The sequence below is a fragment of the Catharus ustulatus genome, chromosome 5 (genome assembly GCF_009819885.2).
Source record: "Catharus ustulatus isolate bCatUst1 chromosome 5, bCatUst1.pri.v2, whole genome shotgun sequence".
NCBI classification, from domain to species: Eukaryota; Metazoa; Chordata; class Aves; order Passeriformes; family Turdidae; genus Catharus; species Catharus ustulatus.
This window is the reverse complement of record NC_046225.1, coordinates 17700090-17725126: the sequence shown is the minus strand read 5'-3', so window position 1 is coordinate 17725126 and position 25037 is coordinate 17700090. Positions and strand designations below refer to the sequence as shown.

Here is a 25037-nt window from a genome sequence, read left to right as displayed (position 1 = left end):
TTTCCATTCAAAGCAAGCAAGAACCAGCTTGCATATAAGAAGGGAGGAAAAAGGGGTGGGGAGAAGTCACAGCTTTTCAGAGTAGATTGCTATTTTATGCTGTTTCCACCATATCCTAAATGCAAGAGACATCAAAATATTTCAACTGAATTAAAAGAAGAGGTAAGACTGTATGTGGGCAATAAAAGCAAACTACAAGGAATTGGGAATTGCCAGGAGGTCAGTGATGTCAAGCTGGAGGGGAAACAACAGAAATGCCCACTGAACTGGTCTTGTTCAGCAGATGAGGAAATTCAAAGCAAGAGTCTCTCCCTGTTGAAGCCCCACAAAATGCTGGCAGCATCAGGCTGAGACTGCATCATCTCTATTATTATTACTATTTACCCCCCCAAAAAAAAAAAAAATGAGATCTATTCCCTTACAAAAATAAAGCCCAAGCCCATCGTTCTCTTGCTCAGCACACAGTCTGTGTCAGGCCAAGCTGAAGCCCTCGTAGTGGTCGATGGCCTGCACGAGGCGGGCGCTGAGGATCTCCTTGCTGCTGTACTTGGGCAGGTCCAGCAGGTTGTAGCAGGTGTGGGCCACGGGCAGGTACTGCTCCCCGCTGGGCGTCGACTGGATGATGATGCGCAGGCTGGACATGCCGTAGATGGGAATGCGGTCACTGCCCGTCAGGAACACTGCCAGACACACAAGGAAGGATGGGCAGGTGAGGGACCTCCCACCAGGGCTGCACCCACAGGCGAGGTTCAGCCCCACCCGCCTGGAGGGGCTGAAACCCTGACTGGACTCCATGCAGGGCCTGGCTGGCTCCCGGGGGAGCTGCAGCACAGCAAGGCCAGTGCCAGGCACAAACACTGGCCTTTATCTTTCCAGCAGTCACAGAATCTGAGTGGCTGACGTTGAAGGGACCTTGGAGGTCCTCAGGGCCAACCCCCTGCTCAAGCAGGGCTACCTAGCTACCCAGGACAGCAGGAAAATAAACACCATAGAGGGAAACCCCAGCTCTGACTAGCAGATGCTGTCACTCACGCTGGATCACCCAACTCAATACAATGAAGCTCTGCAGCCACTCCCACCCGAGTCTTTCGATTCCAGGAGATGCTGCACCACTGCAAGATACTTACAGAGAAATTTCTTCTTCTTTTCCAAGGGAAATGCATGGAAGGTCTCCCAGAACATTCTCACAGTTGGGTGTGTGGCAGTGTAGTCTCCCTTATAGACAGCGCTCTATTAAAAACCAAAATACCACATTCTCACTTGGCACTAGAAAGCAAAGACTAAGCAGAACCCAGACCTGATCTTTTCTAGTATCTGACATCAGATCAGTGCCTGACAGCTTTGAAAGGGAACACAGGATGGGTGATGGGCAATGGCATGGTTCAAAGACCCAGCAAGGGCTCTCCTGGCTATGTGAGAAAGGCAAACATTAGCCTTCTGCTTTCCAGCTAGTTACAAGTGTGGAGAGCAATTCTGGAGTGCCTTTTCACCGGCTAAACTCATGGACAGGATCACACACTCTGCACTGTGAATGACTTGCTGGTCTATGGATTTTGAGAGGATACAACCCTTTCTGGGTGTCCAGACTCCCCTTTGAACCTTTGTGTAGTTTTTGCCCTTGTGCAGCGGAGCTTTACTATAGGTGAAAACCCTTCGTCTCCTCCCTTCAGTCACAGACTTCCTCCCCTAAAAGAGCAGATGGAAGTCCTTCTCCCTGTCCTTCCTCATCCTGAATTTCCTCCCTGAGCTTTATCTGCAGCAGGCCAGCATTGTGAGAAACTTTCCATGGGAGTGACAGCAAGGTGTACAAGGAGCACAAAAAAAAAAAAAAAAAAAAGAAATGCATCATGGCTTATCCCATCTCCTCACACAGACTAATGCCCATCTCATGCAACTGCACAATCCTGGCACCTGTGCAAAATTTTAAAAAAGTACAAGAGGGAAGCTTTACCTCCTCCAGTTCCTCCCAGTTGTAGTTACTGTTTCCAACTATCATGGCCCTGAGCTCTGTGGGCTGGAAGAGTTCCAGAACTTTCCCACCACACACTTTCAGGAAGCCAGTAGAAAAGGCTGTGTACCACTCTTGGATGGAGAGGTTGAAGATGTAATTCACGTAGGCTTCAACAAACTCTTCCCTAATGCATTGAGAGAAAGCAGGCAAAGGAAAGCACTTCAAACCACATGTCTAAGCCGCAGCACTGCCAAGTTTTCCTGCTTCTGCTTGTAAAGTATTCTGCAAACAGGAGTCTCCAGCAGGCTCAACCCACTGCCCTCCTCTCACCAAGCCACTGCAACATGGACAGAGTGTTCAGCAGCAAGTGCTGCCATGTGTCTGCTTATTCCCTGGCACTGGTGGCACAGGAGGTACCCCAGGTTCTCCACCACCAGCAAAGCTGAGGAGTTTACAACTGGAAGAAACATTTTGGTGGAGTTGCTCTCACCACATACACTATGTAAAAGCAGTGAGCGACAGGTGAGGAAGTAAAAAGGAAATAAGGAAGCCAACTAACAAAAACCTGGAGTAAGAAATCATATAGCAAAGGGGGAGTTATTTTCCAAGGCATTTGTTTTATTGTCATTTTCCCCATAGTCACCTGAGCATTAGGGAAATTCAAGCTGATTAAGCACTTAACAGTTGCTTAATTCCTCTCTGGCTGTTACGGTCATGAACCCTGCATCATGAGCATTTTATGAACTCCAAAGGAGAAAGGGAAAATGCAAGCATTTCCTACTCTGCATTAGTCAGGTACAGCAAACCCATGCATTCCCCAGCTCCCAATGAACTTTCCTCACATGGGAAGGGCGTGTCCACAGACATGCACACACCAAACTATTCAGGCCATAGGGTGGCAAACTGGTCCCTGGCCTCTAAATGCAGAGGTGGAGGAAGTCATTAAGCACTGTAAGGTAAATTGACAGCCTTGTCTAGACTTGGATTTAGAGGTTAGCTTGAGTTCAAAACTCCAGTCAGGATAAAGCAATTGAAATTTGGAATGTTAAGTTGGTGGAACTACACACTAGCCTTTCTCCTTAAGGATTTTCTTCCCTTGTTTTCTATTCTGACTTAATAAATAGTTTCAGTAGTTAACTCTGGTGCTCTTCCCAAGTGCTCTCAGCTAAAATCTTTGTCCCTTTGTACTGGATGGCATACAGTAAATAAAAGGCAGGTTTTCTTTTGAATGTATATGCCCAACCTAAATACCTAAAGGGTTCTACCACTGGCATTTTTATCTTTCCTTCACTGTTGCAAGGGTAGATTAAGCACTCTTCTGTTTTACCTGTAGTCCATCTTATCTTTGCAGGGAGATAGAAACCCATGTGGGTTTTGCATGGAGGCAGTTCTTTAGCTGTGTAATTGCACCATTTTGGGCAGTAGTAAAGTAGGTAAGAAGTAACAGAGACAAAGCTTTTGCTATAGCAATGGCTTCAGACACATTCAAAACCCTTTTAGATAATCAGATTAATAGGAAATTACTTCATCTCCAGCCTTGCCAGCAAGGTCTCCAGCAATCCCAGTACAAGTCCCTAACCATGCTGCTGAGTAGTCACTGGATCACAATGTTTTGCCAGCAGAGAAAGAATGTGAACACTGCTTCAAGTAATAAAGGCATTTGTAGAAATCCAATTACAAGATTATGGGAAGAAAATAGTTCAGCAGCTGGACAAAAAATAAAGGGGGGGAATGGTAGCTGTGCTAGTAATAACTCTGGGGTGTTCAGTCAAATGGAAAGGGACCCAAGTACAGCAGGTCCTTCTGGCTGTGATCAGGGATGGGAGTCACGCCGTGCTCAAAGGAAAGTTTCCGGCTCCAGGATTAGCGAGTACAAACAAGTCTGCCAGGCTCAGTTTTGCTGGTCACATACAGTTCCTCTCTGAGTCATCAGGGCTATCAACCTGAGCCAACATCATGTCTCCAATGTCTACTCAAAATGAGAAAACTACCAAGGGTCTATACAAAAGGTTTTTTATACTTTTATAGGGAAGATGTCAATCCAAGTGCATGGTACATTTTCCAAACATTGGTGGAAAGATAATGAAATTTTGAGGTTTTGTTCAAATCCCACTAGCGCCCAGTAACTTTTGAGCAAAAATTTGCAGTGACTGCAAATTTGTTTGCAGCGACTGCTAATTACCTCCCCCCACTTCCCTTCAGCCAGGGTTTCTGTGGCACATGACTTCAGCACAAGCACGAGTCCATCCCCACAAGTGCCCCACTTGCCTGTTGTCTTTCTGCACCAGGATTTTATCTCCATCTTCAACCAGGTTCTTCTGCTCTGTCACACCATAGCTTTCCCTGCAGATCTGTACAAAACCAGAAATTAATTTGACCAGAAGTATTTTCCAGGGCATGTGCCTACAAGAAAGACAGAGTCCTCTTAGACAGCTGAGGACTGGCATGTAAAGGGTGGACCAGAGAAAATGGTATGTGCAGAAACTTCTGTTCTCTGCTCCAAGTACCGTGTGTGCTTCACCACCCCCCATCACCCACATTTACTGTAGGACTGTTAAGTTGAAATGTGAACTTAGAAAGGAATAAAAATTATTTTAGGTAAATTTCCTGGGAAAAAAAGACCCTAGAGATTGGTAACCAAAAACCTGCTATTAACTAAGCCCATGAGTTTTGCCAATAAAAAGGACTTCCTTTTTTAACAGAAACTCAGTGGGTTAATTCATCCTCTCTCACTGGAAGAATAAATGACACAGTCATTTTCCTGCTTTTGCCAGCCTGGGATGGCACCAGTACAAACCTACAATCTGTACACTAACTGGTTACGTGAAAAAAATGTGAAAGGGTAAATTTTCAAATAGCCATCAACAAAAGAGGCCCTTATGTGTGAAAAGGAATTTGGAGAAAAGTCTCTTTTGCTACTTTAAAGGTATCCTTTGTTCACACAGCCTGCATTACCATCACTATGCCTTCATTGCCTCATCCCAAATTACAGCTCTGTCCTGCAGGAGACACAGTCAGATGCAGGTCTGACTCACCCCAGAGGTAAACTTGATCTAAGAGAGTTTATGTGCTCTTATTCATGCAAAAAGGAAATGGGCCCCACTCTCCTTGCTCAGCAAAGTTCTTCACAGTGTGCAGCAGTTTTATGGTACCTTGTTTGTACCCCAGAGCAGGCCTTGGACAGAGAGTCAAAAAAATGACTGAGATCAAGATGAACCCATCACTCCCAACCTGTTAGAGCATCAGGTCTTTAAACAGTGACAGCAAGGTTAAATTGAAAACCACTCAGCCTGATCCACTACTAGCTCAGTTTTTAGGACCGCACACATACAAAAGAAGGGAGTTGACAGCAAAGAACATTTTAACATTAGCATGGGTTATGTGCTATAGGCATTTGGAATAAGCCAGAATACACATGAAAATATAGATGGGCTTCAACTGTACCATAGTAATCAGAGAGTTGATATGTCAAATGTGTCTTACTGTAAAATTCAAACAGAATGTCTCCTCCACATCTTCCCCAGGGTAATCTAAAAGTTGCTGAAGACTCCTAAATAAAAGTAGGGAAAGAAATGAAAAGAAGAATAATCAGAGATTTTAAAGCCATACTTCTAACAGGGAAAACAAATTCAGCAGAAGTAAACAGCATCATATATCTGGGTAGTAGGGAGTGCAAGAGAGAGAATCTGAGTCACCTGAAGCAGTAAAAAAGAAATACACCTCAAATAAAGAGATGCTTTGTTAGGGGCAGGATAAATGCCAGTCCACAGAAACTATCAATACAGTCTACGCCTACCTAGTTCATGGATCATCTTTAATGATCCTGGCTTTGGAACAGAATTCCATTTCTAGTTCTAAAGCTCTAATTCTATGTCATCACCACACAAAGGTCTGAGGGAGTGGAGGAAGAGAAAAAGGTGGACTGTACCTGTATGCCCATCATATACAAAATACTCTGTTACCCCCCAAAACCATGCTGCTATCTTCTTGGCATTTTACCTCATTATTGATAAATACAGATGTCACTTTATGTAGATAAATCAGACAGCAACTCAGAAACAGAAATAAGACAGCAGTCAGACAGTGGGATCTTAACTTCCCAGTGTCAGGAAAAGCCAGCATCCCTATGCACTTAGGTGGCAAAGATTCAATACACCACTTGGAAAAAGCAATTCTTTCACTCCATTCAACTTCTTCCTGTCATGGGAGCAGGTCAGAGCTGCTCTGACTCATGGATGGGACAATTCACAGCACTACACACAGTTCCCTGCTTGCTAGTCTAAGCCTGGCTGGAGGGGAAAGGCTGAGGCTGGGATTTGGGATCACACACACAAGCACACAGGACAGGCTTTCTGTTCTCAAAGGGGGGTGTGGGAGGTGTCTTTTGGCTGTGTTGGTACCCAGTTTCTGGGGGTCAGGAGGGTGGAAGCCTAAGCAGATGGATCCAATACCCTGTGAGAGAGAAGTCTTACATAAAATTCACCACCAGCTCATATGTTTTCCTAGGACCACAGTCACCCAAATTAATCAGTTACTCAAAAGGATCAGGAGTGTTTCATTCATCAGCTTTTACTTAATGTGGCACTTCCTGTTCTTAGCTGGATGTTCTACCTTCCCAGAAAAACTGCAAATTTTGATTTTCATACCTTCCTTCCGTAGGGGACAGCTCCTTCAAATCCTCTAGGCAAGGTTTCACATTCAAAAGTTTTTTGTACAGAGCCAAGGGAAAGTGAAGGTCTACCACTGTGAAATTGTAGATTGCAAGACCACATATGATGCCAATCAAGTGAAACCAGTTGTGTTCTACAAAACACTGCAAAACCACACAGAGAAATCCTGATGAGACACTGTCACTGGTGCAATGCACAGCACCCTTTTCCTCCATACACTAAAAAGCCAGACCCTGCTTTACAAACTGGGACAGAGAGCTCCTATCAGGTGTTAATGGGCCATCTGTTAAAATCAGGTGGGCAGTGATCTTATGTCTGGAGGGCATTATCTTCTGTTAATGGGCCATCTGTTAAAACCAGATGAGGCATTGTTCTTTATCTTTTCCACAGCCCATCCTCCCTCCAGGCAGTTATCTTCTGCTAATGGCCCATTGAGTCCCACTGTGGGACTGATAAAAAATTACTTCATCCCATTAGAAGATGCTCCAGCCAGGGGGAAGAGCCAAGCCTTTCCTACCTCGATAAAAACTGAGATTTGGAACACCAAAGCAGCCTTTTTTCCACTGGATTCCCAGAGGAAAACCGGACCTTTCCACACCGTCACTGGACCTTCAGAGGAAAACTGCACCTTGTACAGGAGCACTGCTTCAACTGAATCACATCTGTCACTGCAGGAGAACTGCAACCACCATTGAATGGGACTGCTACCAACACCCTGCCTGACGGGGTGTCAGGTTGTACTCTGAGTCTGTCAGTGTTTTGGGTTTGTTCTTTGTAAAACTGTATTTCTATTTTAATTTTTCCTAGTAAAGAACTGTTATTCCTAGTCCCACATCTTTGCCTGAGAGCCCCTTAATTTCAAAATTATAGTAATTTTGAGGGAGAGGGTTTACATTTTCCATTTCAAAGAGGGGCTCCTGCTTTTCTTAGCAAACAACTGTCTTTCAAACCTAATCAGACACTAACAGTGCTTCAGTGTTTATGTACTGCAAGAAAATGTGTTAACAATCCTGTCCCTATTACCCATCCTATTTTCTATTAAAAGCTTTTGCATCAGCACAGTTCTACCGAGGCAGATACACCAGTAGAGGTGCTAGCAGAGGCCTCCTTTTCTTCACATATTGACTTTCAATGTGTCAGTCACAGACTGGCTGCCCACGATTGTTAAATGTTTCAAACACATGACTCATTTTCAGTGCTTACACTGTCATCACTCCTGGTGCCAAAAGACTTGTTTAATAGCACTGACATTAGCAGTGAATGCTCTGTAATGCTGTTTACAAGTTACAAAAGGTGCTAGGCCACTTCCTTCCTTGTAATCCCCCCTAGCAAGGACAGCCACACCTTAAGAGAAGACTGGCAACCATTTCCCACCTTGCTACCTACAGAGGTGAAGAAAAGGACATAAACCACCATCTCCAGCCATCTGACAGGTACAGATCTTGCACTCCACACTCTTCCAAAACCAACAACCTTCCACTACAAGCCACGTTTCTTGCTGTTAAGAGCTTCCTCACATAAAGCATTAACAACTTTAGATCCTGAAGGCAATAGTGATGCATAACTAAGTGGATTGGCTGCAATTATGTGAACAGCAAGGGAGGCACAGGACTCTAATGCCATTACCACCTAAACCTCTCATTCTGTAAAACAGCACATGACCATTACATTCATGATAATAAGAGTTCTATTACCTGTCACCTGAACTTTAACAAGTTTTATTATGGGATAAGAATAAAGAGAGAGAGCCAACTCTTTAACAGGCACAGCCATCACTATTCTAAGGTTAATGGACCTATTTACACTAACTAAAAATAGAGTTCGCATTGTATCACGAGTAGCAAATGAGAGGAAGAACATTTCTTTCATAGTTTGCCACTAACTTCCTTGTCATTTAAATGCAGCATATTATTCCAACCTGCATGGATTGAGGGCAAGGGCTTACCGTGTCTGAAAACCACAGCAGGTTTGACTCTGGGTAGTAAGTGAACATGCCATAGATAGGGTTGAGTAGTTCTTTTAACAACAGGAGGAAAAATTCCTTTGTTACTCCTCCAGCATCAACAGCTTCCTCACCATCAAAGATGACCTGTAGAAAAAGCAGGTCAGTAACAGGGATGCAGAGCTGAGACAGTGAATCAGACTTCTATCTAATTGAGAGCCATGAAAAGCAATTTGTCCAACATGCCCAAACCCAGACCAAACCACGAGCTCATTTCAGTGCTCTGCCTGCAGGGACAGAAAGGGAACAGGGGTGGCAAATCAGGTATTTTGAGAATGTTTAAATCCTTATGCAAATCATAAATAACCACCTTTAAATCCTTATGCAAATCATAAATAACCAACAATCAAAACAGCAGCATGACAGCAGCTACTGAAGATTGTGGCAATCTCTGAGATAAAACACATCCTATTGTAAACAGCCTGCTCCTAAAGAAGGGCAAAACAGAGACTGCATAACACCACAAAATGCTTCCTTCCCTTCTCAACACACCAAGAGAAGAGAACAAACTCTGTGTTTGCCTTCTTGTAAACTCTCCACAGCCAAAGCACTCCAAGAGTCAGAAAAAAGACTCAATCCTTGCACTGACTAAAATGTTCCTATGTGTGACAGCTATGGAGAAGTTAGTGCACACTGGTGAAGCAGTAATGTGAATGGCTGAAAGGTAGCAGAAATGTTTGCTAAATGAGAAGGTGCTAAAGATAGGGGGGAAACTTACTTTGAGAGGTTTTTTCAAATCAATGTCTGAATGGATGCTCAACTCCCTTAAAGCATCACCAACCAAGTTACTCCTGCGAACATGAAGTACCAGGAAAGGGCTTCTGGCCAGCAGAGGCTCCAGAGTGAGAAGCATGAAGACATTCTGCAAATTCGCACCATTTATTGCAACCTGTAAATAAAAGAGAAGTGAAAAGCAGCCACAGCTCAGATTATTTCTTCCTGTGAAAGGAAAACAGTTAACAACTACATGCCTGGTGCTCCTTTCAGCCTTTTTGGTTTCTCCAGGGTTCAAGAATCCCACACTTACTCTGCACTGTGTGTGTGCCTGTATGCTCTGTTCCCCTATTTCCCACAACACTGTCAGTCCATTGACCAATTCATCACATTTGAGCAAGAGAGATTAAATTTCTGAACATTTTTTTTACATTAGGCAGGTGCTGGGAAGAAGAGGCTTTATTCATGCTCTTACTGAGTCAAGAAACTCAGTGTGAGCACATTCAGGTAAGAGTGAGCCCAGGAAGGAAAACAGTGCTACAAACACACCGAGCAAGGAGCCAGATGACAAATGCATTTGTCAAGGCACCAGGGATCCCATCACATACAATTCAAAGCCCTCATCCACACGGATTTTCTGGAGTTGGGCAAGGCACAAAGCCCAGTCTAAGCTTTGCCTGCACTTAGGTTATTTCTTCTCGTGTTGTTCTCAGTAAAAGGCAAATTCACATTTAAAAATTAAAGTCAGTAAAACCTGAGACAGAAATCCACCAGAGATCAGGCTTCCTCTGTTCCAGCAGTCAGAGAGCTACTGGTTTCTCTGGCATCTAAGTGGTTGTCTTGCTAAAGATCCTGTCTCTCAGGACAAGAAAACCTGTTACAAGTCTGCTGTTCTGCCAAGGTAAGGTTGACATCTCTCCTCAGCAGTGCACTGCTGACAAACTGAAGAGCTGAAAACATGCAAGAGGCTGACAAAATGAAACCAGGAGCAGTCGACTGCAGCATCTGAGCATAGGCCAAGCCTCTTCTCCCTTGCTGCAGGCTGTGTGCTCAAGCAGCCACAGAAAAGCCAGGAAATCGGTACTAAGTGACTGTGATGACAGTTTTCCACCCTGCAGGAACCTGACAACCAAGGACCTCAGCAAATTTATTTCACAGAGGATGTGACTAGTCCCAGACCTAGCTGCACTGGATGGGGGGGGTCAGTGCCCAACACTTTGCCTGTCTCAGGAGGCAGCTGTGTGAGCAGTGCCTGGCACTGGGACATTTACACTGGCACTGCTGCCCTTGTCACAGCCTGGCTGGGAGCTGGCTTGGCTGCCACCTACAGGGTGCTGGAGCTGGACACCTGCTGTCAGCACACTCCTGGAGGGCCCCCAGGCTGCGCCCCTCACTGCAACTGGGTGGGTGGGCTGCTGGCAACAGCTGCTGCCTGCAACCACAAACAGCATCAGGAGCTGGTCTAAACACTCACCTCATTATTAGAAGGAGCAACCACTCCTGCAGCAGGCAGACATTTCAAAACAAGTGTCCACATACCTGAACATCTGTCTACTTATCCAGTCTTACACCTCCTCACCTTACTCCTTATCCTTGGATTATCATAAATACATAACTAATCCTTCCCTACACAGTTTAAATTTCTACCACATGCACATCTGACAGTTCTGATGTTTCCAGACAAACATTTTGAAGGGAAAGACACCCAGCACTGCCTCTGCAACACCCAGGGCAAAGAGGTTTTCCAGCTACACTGCCCTCCTGTATCATGGAAACAGTGAAGTGTTGCACACACCAGCTCCCAGCTAACTCCCTTTCCATGCAGGCACCATTGCAAAAGACAGAACTAGAGATGTATCAGGAAAACTGGGAGAGAGAATGATTACCTGCATCTGTAATTCTGCATCTGTCTGTAACATCTTGGTCTTAGCTTGAGCATCAAAGATGAAAGGGTAAGAGCAGAGAGTCACAGCATCCTGCAAGAAAGGCAGGCAAGATTTGTTCCTATCCACAGCTTTCAGAGCACTTCTTTAAATAAGAGTCTTGAGAAACAATTTTCTTACCTGCATGATGGATGGCCTTACTTTCTGTGAAAGAAAAAGAGGAGTAAGAAAATCTTTTACTCTTTCAATTTTGTGTGGGCTTTTTTTGGATGGACTAGTCCAAAGGTGATGCAAAGTAAATTTTCCTCCTTTGGGACCAACAACCCATTTTTCTTCCTCTTAAAGAAAAGCATGGGAGCTTCCTTCTCAAGAAAATGCACAACTCTAATTCAAAACATGAACATCAAACATTACTAAGAAGACTGACTGGCACAGAATCAATCTTGTGTTAGTCTGCCATGGGTGAAACTTGCTCTTGTGAAGAGTAACAGAGGCAGAAACCACATGAAACAACAGAAGAGACCATAAGGCCACTACATGGTGATACAAAAACACCCCTGCAATGCAAATTACAGTAGTTTCACGAATACAAGCCGCACGGATTATAAGCCGCACCCCCGGTGCCTCGACAATGTTGCTGTCTTTGTCAATAGATAAGCCGCACCCCGAATATTAGCCGCAGTTTCGTTCGTGCGCAGCTTTCACAAATTGGCCAATTAGTAACAGGATCGCGGCATAGGGGGCTTTACTGGCTCGGGGCGGGGCCAGGCAGGCTCGGCCCGCTCATGGTTGCCGACGGGGCCGGGTGGCCCAGCTCAGCGCCACGGCTCGGCGGGGCTGGCCGGGTGGTACTGCCGCCGCCGCCGGGCTCGCTGGCCCCCCTCTCCCGTCAGCACCGCCCCGCTGCCGCGTTCCCTAGCCCTGCTGGCGGCCTGCCGCCGCCCGGCTCGCTGGCCGCCGCCGCGTTCCCTAGCCCTGCCGGCGGCCTGCCGCCCCCGGCTCGCTGGTCGCCGCCGCGTTCCCTAGCCCTGCCGGCGGCCTGCCGCCGCCCGGCTCGCCGGCCGCCGCCGCGTTCCCTAGCCCTGCCGGCGGCCTGCCGCCGCCCGGCTCGCTGGCCGCCGCCGCGTTCCCTAGCCCTGCCGGCGGGCTCGCCGGCCGCGGCGCGTTCCCTAGCCCCGCCAGCGGGCTCGCCGGCCGCGGCGTGCCGCGTTCCCTAGCCCCGCCGCCGGGCTCGCCGGCCGCGGCGCGCCGCGTTCCCTAGCCCCGCCGGCGGCCTGCCGCCGCCCGGCTCGCTGGTCACCGCCGCGTTCCCTAGCCCTGCCGGCGGCCTGCCGCCGCCCGGCTCGCTGGCCGCCGCCGCGTTCCCTAGCCCTGCCGGCGGGCTCGCCGGCCGCGGCGCGTTCCCTAGCCCCGCCAGCGGGCTCGCCGGCCGCGGCGCGCCGCGTTCCCTAGCCCCGCCGCCGGGCTCGCCGGCCGCGGCGCGTTCCCTAGCCCCGCCACCGGGCTCGCCGGCCGCGGCGCGCCGCGTTCCGTAGCCCCGCCGGCGGGCTCGCCGGCCGCGGCGCGCCGCGTTCCCTAGCCCCGCCGCCGGGCTCGCCGGCCGCCCCCTCCCGTCTGCACCGCCGCCGCGTTTCCTCGCCCTGGCCGGCACTGCAGGCCCCCGCACCGCCGGGCTCCCCCACGCTGCTGGCCCCGATTCTGCTGGGCTTCCCCCGCTGCCAGGCAGCCCCACCCGCCGGCCTTCCTGCTTCTGCCATGCTCCCCTGCACTGCTAGCCCCAGTTCTCCCGGGCTCCCCCGCCATGCTGGCTCAGGCTCTGCCGCCCTCCCTGCCCCGCCCTGCTGGCTCAGGCTCTGCCGCCCGCCCCCCACACTGCTGGCCCCGCCTCTGCCAGGCTTTCCCACCTCAGCCGGGGCCGGCCGGGCTCCAGCTTGGCTTGGGGCTGCCGCGGGCTCTCACTTCCGTGTTGGCAGCTTTTAGAATTTTGTTAATAGATTAGCCGCCCCGGAATATTAGCCGCACTTCCGGGTTTCCACCAAAATTTTGGTCAAATTGGTGCGGCTTGTATTCGTGAAATTACTGTACTCGTCATTAGCCATATTGAACATTTTTAACTATCCCTTACATAAATTTAAGTCAGTACTTTATTGTTCTGCTCACTAAAGGTAAGCACACAGCAGCACTACTTAAATGATGAAAAGCAGAGGATGTGGACACAGCACACACAACACTACAAAGCCCATGAAAACACACACAAAGTTATCACTACAGTCAGGTTTTACTCTTGCAGCATCCCTTGGCAGATGTTGTTTGGTGTTTTTTTTACACTTGGGATTCCTTTCTTTACTACAATTAAATAATCTCACTGGGTTCCCACACAGCATATTGCAGCCCTCAGTTTAGTTATCTCCTTTCTTACAGATGGGAAAGTGAGACATAAAAGAGGTGAAGGGTCTTACCCAAGATCACCCAGCAGGTTACTGGAAGAGCCAGGAATAGAACCCACATCTCTTGAGGCTTGGTTCAGTCCCCTAGCCAGAACGCCACACTGCCTCCTCTTACAGAGCAACATTTTAACATGGCTACATTATTCACAATACCTGCCTAAACAGTAGAAGTAAAGGGCAAAAATTATAATTTTAGAATACAGGACTTGGCTCCTGAGGTCTTGATTACATTAAAAGGATCCAGTGACTGAATTAATCCCCTTGTGCAAAGACTGAACGAAATTCACATGAATAATCACAGACTGTTGCAAGCTTTGGTTAAATATTGCTAGCTCCAACTCTTTCGACAGCCTTTTTATTTTTCAGTCTATTTTGTAAAGCACTCAAATCTGAGATATTTAACATACAGAAGCTCCTACACTGAATACATTATGCTCTCATTAAGGATATTGGAAATACAGATCTACAGCCAGAGACACAAACATGGACAATCATTTCATTACTATACATAAAACCTCTTACCATTCCAGCCTGGTGCAAAAACCACATGAGATAATCCTCCTGAATGTCCACCAAGCTGGAAATCTCAGGGATATAAAACTTATCATATTCCACATGTTTAACCTTCTGATTCACCTAGTGAAGAGAACAGATGGAAATATTCAATTTATTTTAACGTATTTTCAGGTTTGCTTTCATGAATTCAGTTACAGCAGCTTGAAACAAAAAGACCCAGAAAGTTTTGCAAACAATACTCGATCTCTTATATTTTGGTACAAGCCAAGAAGAATCAAATAGAACCTCCTTATAACTTTAGTTCTCTCTCCTCCTCACCCTAACCACCCAACAACAACACAGGGAGAGCAGAGACCATCAAGGGACAGGTGTTTGTGCTGCAAGAGTGCATGGCCCAGCAGCAGCCTTCTTTAGGGTAACTTTATTTGAGACAGGACTAAACAATCTTCAAGAACCTTGGACTTAGGACCAACACATGCCCAGGCTTTCCTCTCACCTTGTGGAGTTTCTCCAGAAGCCTGAGAGCAGCTGTAATGTAGCTGCTGAACAGGACTGGGATCAGCAGTGTCTTCCTTCCACTGAGGAGGTAAACCACTGCACCTTTATAGAGGTCCACAAGTCTGAGAAAGTATCTTGGGCACACCTGAGACCACCAGTTATCTGGAAAGCAGAAGACATCAATATAAACTTTAATCAAAGGCCAGAGTATCCACTAAATAAGGGGCTACAACTGGAAAAAAAAGTAGAACACACCTGAAGACTTTAACAAAACTTCAAGTGAAGCAGAGTCATCTAAATACCAGAAACTGAAAAGCTCCCCCCTCTTTCACTCCCATCCAGCCATACCAGCCATTACCCAGCCCAAACCCTGATCAGGGTGAATTTGAAGTTTTCAGTCTTTAATTCAAGACACTGTTTCAAGTATCTGGCATTCAGGATACTGTGAACTTGTGGGCAAACATCTGTCTCTCAGGAGTGACAAGGAAAGAGTTGCCTGGCCCATTCTCTGTAGCACCATATCCTTTTCTGGCAGGTGTCAGAGTGTGTCTCCTGGCACATCTGCACTAAAGAATTAACTCCCCCTCTTTAGAGAGGCTGATTTCTTTCGTGCCAAGGACAGGTAACCCTTACTTTCCCCTGAAGGGATCTGGACTATCCTAGAACCAATCACTTGTGAAGTAAAAACTGGAACCTAGGATTCTTTTGAAGATCTGAACGTATCACACAGCATTTTACATGATAATATCAGGTTTTGTACAAGACAACCTTAAGAATCAGAGTAAAATGAGTAGTAGCTTAACAAATGTGAGTAACAATCATTACGCAGCATATGTTCTGCTCAGTTTAAAATAAGCTCAGAGGAAAATATATTAGAAATTAAAAGACTCAAGAGTGGAAAAATCGTTTAAGTGTTCAGCTAAGTCACAGAGCAAGGTTTGTCTACATCTTGTAGAGGACAACATAATTCAATATTAAATTCAGTATTCTTTTTTTACGTTACACAGAAAAAAATATTGTAAAGTGATCAATAGCTGATCAAATTTATGATAATAAGATAATTTAATCTTCATGATATACAAAAATCTATGTTTCTGTAGAGAAATTTATCTGGAACTGAGTCTCTGAATGTGGGTTAACTAGATAAGGTAAATTAGATTAACCTCCCTGGTAAGTGTTCTTTGAAATAACATTTTACTTCTAAATGAGAACAATTCTTAAATGACACTTACCAAGCACTTTGCTGGGGTTGGTATCCAGGCGTAAAATAGCCATTGCTAAAGGAAGTGTCAGAGAGATGTAATACTTGGAGTCTTGGAATGGTGGGAATTCTGGGAGAATCAGATAGATCCTCATTGCCTCAACATCTGGTGGAGAGCTAGACAGCTGAGGAATCAAAAAACTTTCAAAGCTCTTCAGTATCTAGAGAGAAAACAAAACAAAAAAGACAACTTATCCTGAGTGATAGAGCACCTACGATGTAGATGATGTTTAAGGGCTGACGAATTGGTAAAACCCTGTTTTAAAAGACAAACCCAGAGTGAAAAAACCCAAACTACAGATGTTATAGCTAAAAGTGGCAAGGGGAACATGTATGCTTTTATCCCACAGCTCTGCACTTGTGAAATTCTCTGAGTTAGAATAAATTATATAACCACGAAGTACTCAACTCCTGACAGACACACAATAATTACAAATACACACAGAGTTTATTTCAGTAGACATTCAAGTATTAAATGCCATGAGATAAAACCTGTTTTTAAATAAAAGCCTTGGAGACACATTCTGAGGAGGTCAAAATCAGCCCAGGTTAAAAAGAGAAGTACCATTAAGTGTCTGGCATTTAGCTTTGCAATACAACCTTTTCCCAACAATGCTGCTGGCACTTGCACGTTAGAGAGGAACAAAGCCCTAATTTCCCCTCTGAGTATCCAAATCTCAGAAGTGCAGTACCTGCTCTAGGAGAATGGAGTGCTGGGAGTTCATCAGCTTCTCAAACAGCACTCTTGTGGAGTTCAGATCAATCCCTGGGATCTTTGGACTGGTTTTAAAATGTTCATCAATTCTTTAAAAGAGAAACCACGGACAGGCATAAGTTTAAGGAAGAGACCCCATTACCTGTGTATTGACATGGCCTGAGAGCAAGCAATAGAGAAAGGACCACTAGGGAATTCATAAGAATAGAAACAGAGATTCCCCCTTCCTAATTCCCCTGGGCTTTGGTTAGGGCTGGGATTCTTGCAGAGAAACACTTCATCAAAGGTGAAGTTGTCCCCAGGACTCCTTCACTGACTTAAGAGCACTGTATTAGACACTCTGAAGGGGAAAACAGCTATTAAAGACAGGATGCATTTGTCACCCTGATGGTGTGACTGTAACAACACGAGGAGCTGAGCACAGCCAGCTGCAGTAGAATGGCTGTTCCCATAACAGCACAGGCTCCAGGTTGGAAATAGCTCCCCAGAGACATGCCATGGTACAGAGCACTTCAGGCTGTGCTTTGCAAAGGTAGTGCTGGGTGTGCTCAGGCACACAGCCATGGAAAAGCTGCTCCCCCATCTATTCCTGTAATGCAAACAGGCCTACATGGCCTTAGGATACGGGAGGGAAGCACTGGGGTATTTCTATCAAGTGCACCTTGACATAAGACTGTGTATAAATGTACATAGTCAAATACAACCTCATTTAAGGCTTCAGAATTTATCATTCATTTGGTGAAAGACTTCCTGTAGAAGTGCTGCACTAGCCAAGACACCACTGAAGTGGGAGAACAACTGTATTTGGCTGATGAAGCCATAAACTCCACTCATTTCCTCATTCAAAGGAGACGTGAGACTATTTAAAGTGACTCATCAAGTTGGATACCTCAACAAGGGTTTTAAACCAACTTGACACAACCCTCCTGATGTAATAACATGTCACAACACTAGAGAAGACAAGCAGAAAAACACCAGAATAATTAGCAAACTATCTTCTTTTTCAAGTTGCTCTTGGAATGTGTTATGCAAAGAATATTCAGAGTAAGTTTTTCTTTACCTAGTTACAAGCCATTTACTCATCACATCACCAGAAAAATTTCTCCACCTCCTCATCTCATGTTGTTACCTCCTCAACATTTACAGATACAGCCAACAAGCCTTCCCAACCCACAGCCTTTGACTCAGCTATGTGTCTTACAACCTTGTCATCACCTATTGTGGGTTACACCCATTTGAAATTCCTCCTTTTGTAAGCAGGAGCACAAAACTTTCCACATATGATGTCACCTAAAAGGAAAGCACTTTAGTGTTGTCTCTGATGTATTTTCAAGAGCTGCCTGTGTGGAAGTGTACTTTCACATGCACCAGCTAGCTCAGCTGGGTAAGAGACTATTCAGATACCTGGCATCTCTAATTTCCCTTCATGTCCTATTCCTGTCCCGGTCTTTAACAATGTTGGTATCTGTTTCATAAGGAAGAATAACAGTTGTGGCAACTCCAAGAAATCTGTGCCACTTTCAGTACACTCACTGTGCACCCTCTAACACCATTAGCCTTCTTTACCCAGCTTTGACCACCCATCCCTTTAGGGGACATTCTCTGTCTTCATCTCCTGCCTGATCAAAAAAATCAAATCTCACTGCAGAAGTGAGTGAAGCAAAGGGATTCCAGTCTGCATCAAGGGAGAGCCATACATCTGGAAATCTGGCACTCACTTCTTCTCCAAGAAGCTTCCATTCCAGCAGGCAGCTGAGGACAGTATCTGAACAACATTACTGTCGGCAGCAGGAAGACAAAAGAAAACAGAGACAGAGGTTATGAATGGATGCCTCATTAAATCTCTTCATTTCTCTTCCCTTCTTTTTGTCAGGATAACCCCTTTAGAGGCACAGAGGGCAAGACTTCACTCAGGATCATTTAAGGTCCCTCTGGGAAAGGAGGAATTAGTTCCTCCTTTCCACCTTTTCTGCCCTTTTCATGGCAGGCACACTAGGGGAAGAACTCAATCAGTCTGTTCACAAGTTCTTGCTGCTTTTCATGAATTTTAAGCACACAATGCAGGACAACTTTAAAAATCAAGTTCCCACCCACCATCTGCAATGCTGAGGCAGCCTCAAATTTCTCTGGTTTTGCTCAGAAGATCTCACCTGGCAGCCTTGAGACTGGCAACTCCTCCCCTTGGAAACGACCAAGAACCACACTTGAAAAGGTTGCTAAATTTCAAGTGAAAGCATGGCACGGAAGCCAACCAAATTATTTAAATAGAACTTTCAACAAAAGGCTTGTCCAGTGCCACAATACCTACTTGACAGAATTAGAACTGTTCTTTTCTAAAAGCTTTTGCCTCCAGACATCTATAGTTTCATCATTTATTAAACAGGTGTAACGTGTTTCATTTATGGTCCGGAAATCATCAGCAGGCAAGGAATTCTGTGAGAAGATACAGATTTCAGCAAAGACAAGGCTTGTAAAACAGTTCCTTCCTATCCATAATCTCTGTTTTAATAAGTAAGTGATAGCCTCCTTAGTGTGGTCTCTGAAAAGGTTTGGTTAGAAGTTTTGTGGCATTACTAAGTAGTCCAAAAGGGAAGGTATAAAAAAGTTTGAGGAAAAAAAAAGATCCTAAAAATAATTTTAAAAAGAGGAAAATAAAAAAAATCAAAGTATCATTTCCTAGATGTACCCTCTTAAATACTGTCATATATAACTACAGGCTTAGTTATTTTCTATCTATTTCTATGCCTCAAAAGTTTATCCCAAACACTTCTTGAAAGAAAAAAGATAGAAGTGGGAAAACCAATACATTTTCCATTCAGCACTGCTTGACAAAATCCCACTGTACGTGGCTGATGGCCCTACACACCAACAATGCAGAAGCCAGTGCCACAGGTGGAAAGCAGCCCTCCACTTCCAATCTGCAAAGACGAGATTCCCTTCCCTCCTGATTAAACTGGAATCAGCATCTTCCCAATGGCTTTGATATGCCTCTAAAGAAAGGCAACTCTCAGCCACTGAAGTTGTAAATACCTTTAACAACTGTCAGAGCTGTTAAGGTTTGTAAGGCAGAATGGAGTCCAAAGCAATACTTCCATTTCAGATTTTAGCAAAAACAAAAGCTGTGTTGTGAATGCTGGGACAGGGCTGAAGACTTAAAGATACTTCATTTCGTTTACCTCGTATTTGGAGCAAAGTACAAATGTTTGGTCTCCTCCAGAGAAGATATGTTTAACAATGTGGTATTTACAGGCATCTGTTTGAGAAAGACACAGTTGTGTTAGAGGCTGATGAATGCAAGACCCTATTTGTACTTTCTCCCCTCTCATTTGCACTGCCAATACAACTACAAGGAGCACCTGGGTCCTTTGAAGGCCCTGCTGCAATCAGCTGAACTCAAGCACTGTAGCCACTTACATGAGAGTTACACAGGAGGGAAAAGCTGTAATTTTTAAACTGCAATAGGGGCTTTAAAGAGAGAACAAAGCCTTTGGAACATGGTATTAGTACAATTTCATGAAGTCTCAATTTTGTCAAATGCTGAGCTCTGCCATGAAAAGAGAAAGGGAGATGGCATACATTAACAGAGAGAGCAAAAGGTCACCCAGAAATTACCACAGTGCATTTGGGACAATAGGATGGGTTTCTTTTGGTATTTCCAGAAATTTCACAGAACAATGTTAAGAATGTCTTTAGACAGCCATGGGTGAAATTGTTATGTCCATTTGCCATTTCAAATTGAGCACAGTACATACCAGGTTTCCCTGAGAGTTGCCCATTATGAGCTGCCCAGTGGCCCTTGACAGGAGAGGGACACTTTACATTGCAAGTGTGCCCTGTTCCCAGTTGGCCTCTTGTTCCACAGCCAAATGCATAGATCATTCCTGAAGAAGGCACAAAGGCTAAAGTGTGATGTCTGTAAGAGATGGGTACAGAGTTTGGGCCTTGCTTAACAATAAATTTTAAAAAAACCAAGACCAAAACTGACCAAAAACAAAAAAACAAAAACCAAGACCAAAACCAACCAAAAACAAAAAAACAAAAAACCCCAAAATAACAAACACCAAAAAACCAACCCAAAATACCCCATCCAACAATCAAACCAAATGCAGCCTAGACCTTACTCTCATTTCTGCTAGGCCAGAAGCAGGTGCTAAGCAGTACCTTTGCATAGGCACCAATGCTCAGTTTTTGCCACCTGATGGTACCAGTTTATGGGATGGAGCCCTTTAGGTGGAAGTGACAAAGAGCAGCTCGTGCCAACACGCAGCTGGTATCAGGCTCACAGTATCAGCTTAGCCATTTGCTATGCCTGTACATTCTTGAAAGGCAACAACACAGCACCAGTGCTGCTAACTCACTTTTCATTAAAGAGGCTGGAAACTTGTGACCAAAGGGGCTTCTGCTCTGAAGTCTTGCTGAATTAAGTTGGGAAGGTATCTTTTACAGGTTAGAGAGCAGGGTACAACCCCAATTAAAAAACCATCTCATTTGGAGGGCCTTAAAATTCTCATGGAAAGTAAGATTTAAATTAATTCAGCTTTGACACACAGAATGCAGAAGTGGGGACTATTTCCCCCTATTTGCATGATTCAGTATCAGCATCAACCTCCATCAAAGAAAGGTTTCTGACTGCACACAGGACTCACCTGCCACAAGCAATCTGGGATACCTCACTGCCCATGAGCTCAAGAACTCTTCGGGGGTTCACCTCATCATTCATGGAGTCATGGCCCAGCTGCCCGCAGGAGCCCGCACCAAAGGTGAACACTCCTCCACTCTGTTAACAAACCAGAGTCTCCAGTTAGGGACCCATAACCCAGCAGGATCTCTCTGACTCCAGTTTCAGTATGAGCCCAAAGCTCAGGTAGAGATTGATGGGGATTTTCAAAGGATTCAGAAAACAAACTCATGTTCTGCTAATGCAAATAAGCAACCTTGCCATCCATCAGAAACCAACAGAATTATCTTCAGGTATCTCTACACCGGGCAAGCTCCTACAGAACTAGTTTTCTACAATGGTATTTTTCCCACAGGAATCCCAAACTCAGTTGTTCAATCCATTTTACAGTGGAAAACACTGAGGCTCCAAAACAGGAAGCAACACCTACAAAGTGGCAGAGCCAAGGCAAGAACTGAGCCGCTCTCTTTCAAACCCTAGCCCTGTCCTCTGGCCACTAAATTATACAACACTTGGAAGCAGCAGGTTTGGAACTGAAAACCTCTTGTCAATGTTGTGACTACTAATGTTTAATTTAAATACTCACTAATTTTAGCTTCCATCTTATTCTGATGCACAGTATTACTCTATTTTCCAACAAAATGCTATTTTCACCCCTTTGGATGTGTGTTTGCTGTACTTTTTTCTCCCAAAGCTAATATTTTCAAGTGATTTACCTGAGTTTTGCTATTTCTGCTGCGGACTATTAACATTTTCAGCTTCAAAACCAGCAAAGGATCATGTTGGCAATGAATCTCAGAATAAATAATTAGGATATACTTTCCACTTAGTTTCTTTTACTGGGGTCAGAACGAATACAGTAAGTCAATCTGTGTTTTTCTACTGTAACACAGAAAACTACTGTGAAACCATCAGGCAGGTGAGACAGTGGTCAGGGTTCCTAGGTCAGCATCTTTACCTTTGTCAGGACTGCTGTGTGTTCCTCTCCACAGCTGATGTACACAACCTTCTGAGACCGCAGCAGCTTCACGTGGCAAGGGGACTCTCGGTCTGCAAGGCAGGCAAATGAAATAAAGCAGCTGTTTCATAAACACAAACCTACATGTCCAAGAAAAGCACTGTCAGTCTGATTTTCAGACATGGTCTATGAGCACAAGAGAAATTTTAACAACTGTGGTGAGAAAGGTCCCACATGTCCTTCAGCACTTCACTGCCACTTTTCCCCTCAAATTCCTAAAAGACTTGACTGACTCAAACAAAACTGTCCAGAGCAAGAATGCACATGTTGATTATCTTAATTAAATTCAACATGCACTTGCTGTTTGGGAGAAATGGTGAGTGCAGCCTAGATACACCCACCTCCAGCTCCATGCTCCATTTCAGGCTCCTCAGGGATGACTGCAAATTCTTGTTTCCAAAACCTTACTTAGACCTTTTCCATATAGAACAACCCTGACACATGGGAGACACTTGTGCAAGACACATGCTAAGCTGAATCCCAACATGTATTTAAATACTCAGCTTTCCTTCTGTTGTCATCCTTTAAGCAGAAGATCCTCCTACTTGCAAAGGCTAATCACTACCAACCATTGAGTGATGCTTTTTCCTTTGCTCTGCCATCCCTAATCATTTAAAGTCTGTCTCCTAGGGATGAATACAGTAAAAATAAAAGCTAAGCACTTCAAGGAGCAGAAAGCACCCCAAAACAATGAGATACTAAGGGGAACAGCTGCTTATTTCATACCAACAAAAAGTTGGGTTCCTATCTATAGAAGTTGCCCATTTCTTAAGATTCTCACCTAGGGATTTGTAAGGTGCTTTTTTAACGGGTAGCAAAAAAAAGCCAGTCACATTTCCATGACTTTAGAAACGAGAGCATATTTTTGATTTACTTTTTTCTGTATGTTAGCACTCTGATCTCTCTTTTCACAGGAATGACACTTCTCTCTATAGCATAATTGTTAATAATAACAGTGCTGCAGAATACCCATGTTTACAGACCTTTCAGTTCATGTTTGACAAGTATAATTCACACTGTGTTACCATGATTCACTTACCATAAATAACACATATTTACTACAATGCCAGGCACTGAGGGGGAAGCAGAATATGATCCCTGGCCAGCACCACCCCACAAGCTGATGCCTATTCTGTTCATTTAAGATTAGCCTTGTGTCAGTGTAAGCCTCTCATATGTAAACTGCAGCTTTGTTTTAATTAGAAGCATTTATCTGCCAATCTACATGGAAAGGACTTTACTTCTCTTCTAGTAGATCAGCCCTACTTTACAGACAGTACAAGCTATCTAGGTGCATGCTAGGTATCACATCTACACTCAGTAACTTGCCTAGATACTCAAATCTGCTCAGGAATTATGCAGAAACCAATAAAGAAATCAAGTCCCAAATTTTGATTTGAAAGCTGCAAAGAAAATCTTTTATTCACTTGTTTTATTCCAGAAAGTTAAGAGTGTGTAAACAACAAGCAGAAGAGATCTGGGCTTTTCAGACTAGCACCTGAGAAAACTACCATTGGCTGTACGTGTCTGGCAAACTGTGCAACAAATAAACTACACAACATTTCACAATACTGAGATATTCGGTGTTGCCATCTTTTTGTAGCATACAGATGCTCACCAGTCAAAATCATGTTGGGAAATGAGGAGATGGGTTCAGCCTGCTCTTCTGCAGGGAAAGCCTTTGCTCCAACCAACTTCAAACAAAATACGGGCAAAATATTTTTGAGAAGAGGGAGAAAGAATAAAGAGCACTTTCTTTGATAATTGCCTGTTGATACTCACACTTGAAAGACCTCTCTTTTTAACCCTCCTCACTTAAATTAACACCCACAAGGGGGAAAAACACATTTCTGTTTCTACTAAGTATGAAAAGCCTTCACAGACTTTCTCTACCATCCTGTCCCAGGAGGAGCTGCTGAGTGTTTCACACCCACTCACTAAAAATACACTGTCAATGCAACAGGAGACACTAGGCCAAAGGAGTCTATCCTTCTTTCACCTAGGAGCATAATTTTCATACCTCGTTCATCACTTAGTCCCAGCTGTCCTGAGCTGTTCTTCCCCCAGCCAAACACAGCTCCTGAGAGAGAAAGGGCAAAACTGTGGGCTCCACCTGCAGCAACCTGAGCCAAAGGGATCCCGTCTAGAGACTTGACACGCTGTGGACTGGCTTGGGAGGGACATTCTTTGCCCAAGCCCAGCTGACCATAGCTGTTCTGCCCCCAGGTGAAGAACTGGCCATCTGAAACAAGGAAAAAAAGAGAGAATGGTGGGTGAAAGTTAGCCAACAGAAAAGCAGGTTTGCCAAAATTAAAAAGAAACAGTTCTGGAGGCTTCGTTCCCACCCAAGCCTCATGATGAAAATTAAAAAAGCAAAATCAAGAGAGACATTCTTTGCTTAAAAAAAAAAAAAAAGCATGGCCTGAAGCCACCAGGCAAATAAACACACAAGCAACTAAGTGCAAAATACAAAATGCAACTGCTGTAACAAACAGTGCAACAAAAAACAGTCCACATTTCACACAAAAGAGTAACAGCCAAGGAAAATTTCAACACAAAGAAATTAATTACACACTTTTTTCTAAATCAAGATGGAAAGCTTTCAAGTGCTCCTGCCATCATTCACCAGAGAAACAGTGGGTGGTCTGTGTGCAATGTTTTCTTTCTCCACAGTATTGGCAAAG

General features: G+C 44.7%; 1 protein-coding gene across 4 annotated transcripts in view; it reads right to left on the bottom strand.

The window, feature by feature from the left end:
- Positions 1 to 371: 371 nt before the first annotated feature.
- The window catches only part of HERC3 (HECT and RLD domain containing E3 ubiquitin protein ligase 3), a 45394-nt gene continuing 20728 nt past the window's right edge, over positions 372 to 25037 (bottom strand). The window contains exons 6-26 of one of the 4 annotated variants that reach the window (XM_033059819.1): positions 24374 to 24595; positions 22294 to 22385; positions 21304 to 21434; positions 20410 to 20570; positions 19834 to 19910; positions 18966 to 19090; positions 18376 to 18435; positions 16635 to 16746; positions 15914 to 16103; positions 14680 to 14843; positions 14190 to 14303; positions 11401 to 11424; positions 11224 to 11313; positions 9342 to 9512; positions 8567 to 8710; positions 6598 to 6764; positions 5435 to 5501; positions 4220 to 4302; positions 1952 to 2135; positions 1128 to 1230; positions 372 to 680 (exon numbers count right to left, since the gene is read on the bottom strand). In XM_033059819.1, coding sequence (XP_032915710.1) covers positions 472 to 680; positions 1128 to 1230; positions 1952 to 2135; positions 4220 to 4302; positions 5435 to 5501; positions 6598 to 6764; positions 8567 to 8710; positions 9342 to 9512; positions 11224 to 11313; positions 11401 to 11424; positions 14190 to 14303; positions 14680 to 14843; positions 15914 to 16103; positions 16635 to 16746; positions 18376 to 18435; positions 18966 to 19090; positions 19834 to 19910; positions 20410 to 20570; positions 21304 to 21434; positions 22294 to 22385; positions 24374 to 24595 — 2690 coding nt within the window. In that variant the 3' untranslated portion in view covers positions 372 to 471. Of the gene's footprint in view, positions 681 to 1127; positions 1231 to 1951; positions 2136 to 4219; positions 4303 to 5434; positions 5502 to 6597; positions 6765 to 8566; positions 8711 to 9341; positions 9513 to 11223; positions 11314 to 11399; positions 11605 to 13408; positions 13825 to 14189; positions 14304 to 14679; positions 14844 to 15913; positions 16104 to 16634; positions 16747 to 18375; positions 18436 to 18965; positions 19091 to 19833; positions 19911 to 20409; positions 20571 to 21303; positions 21435 to 22293; positions 22386 to 24373; positions 24596 to 25037 lie in introns of those variants that run through there. The other 3 variants (XR_004417932.2, XR_004417933.1, XM_033059820.1) reach the window with 3 other exon arrangements.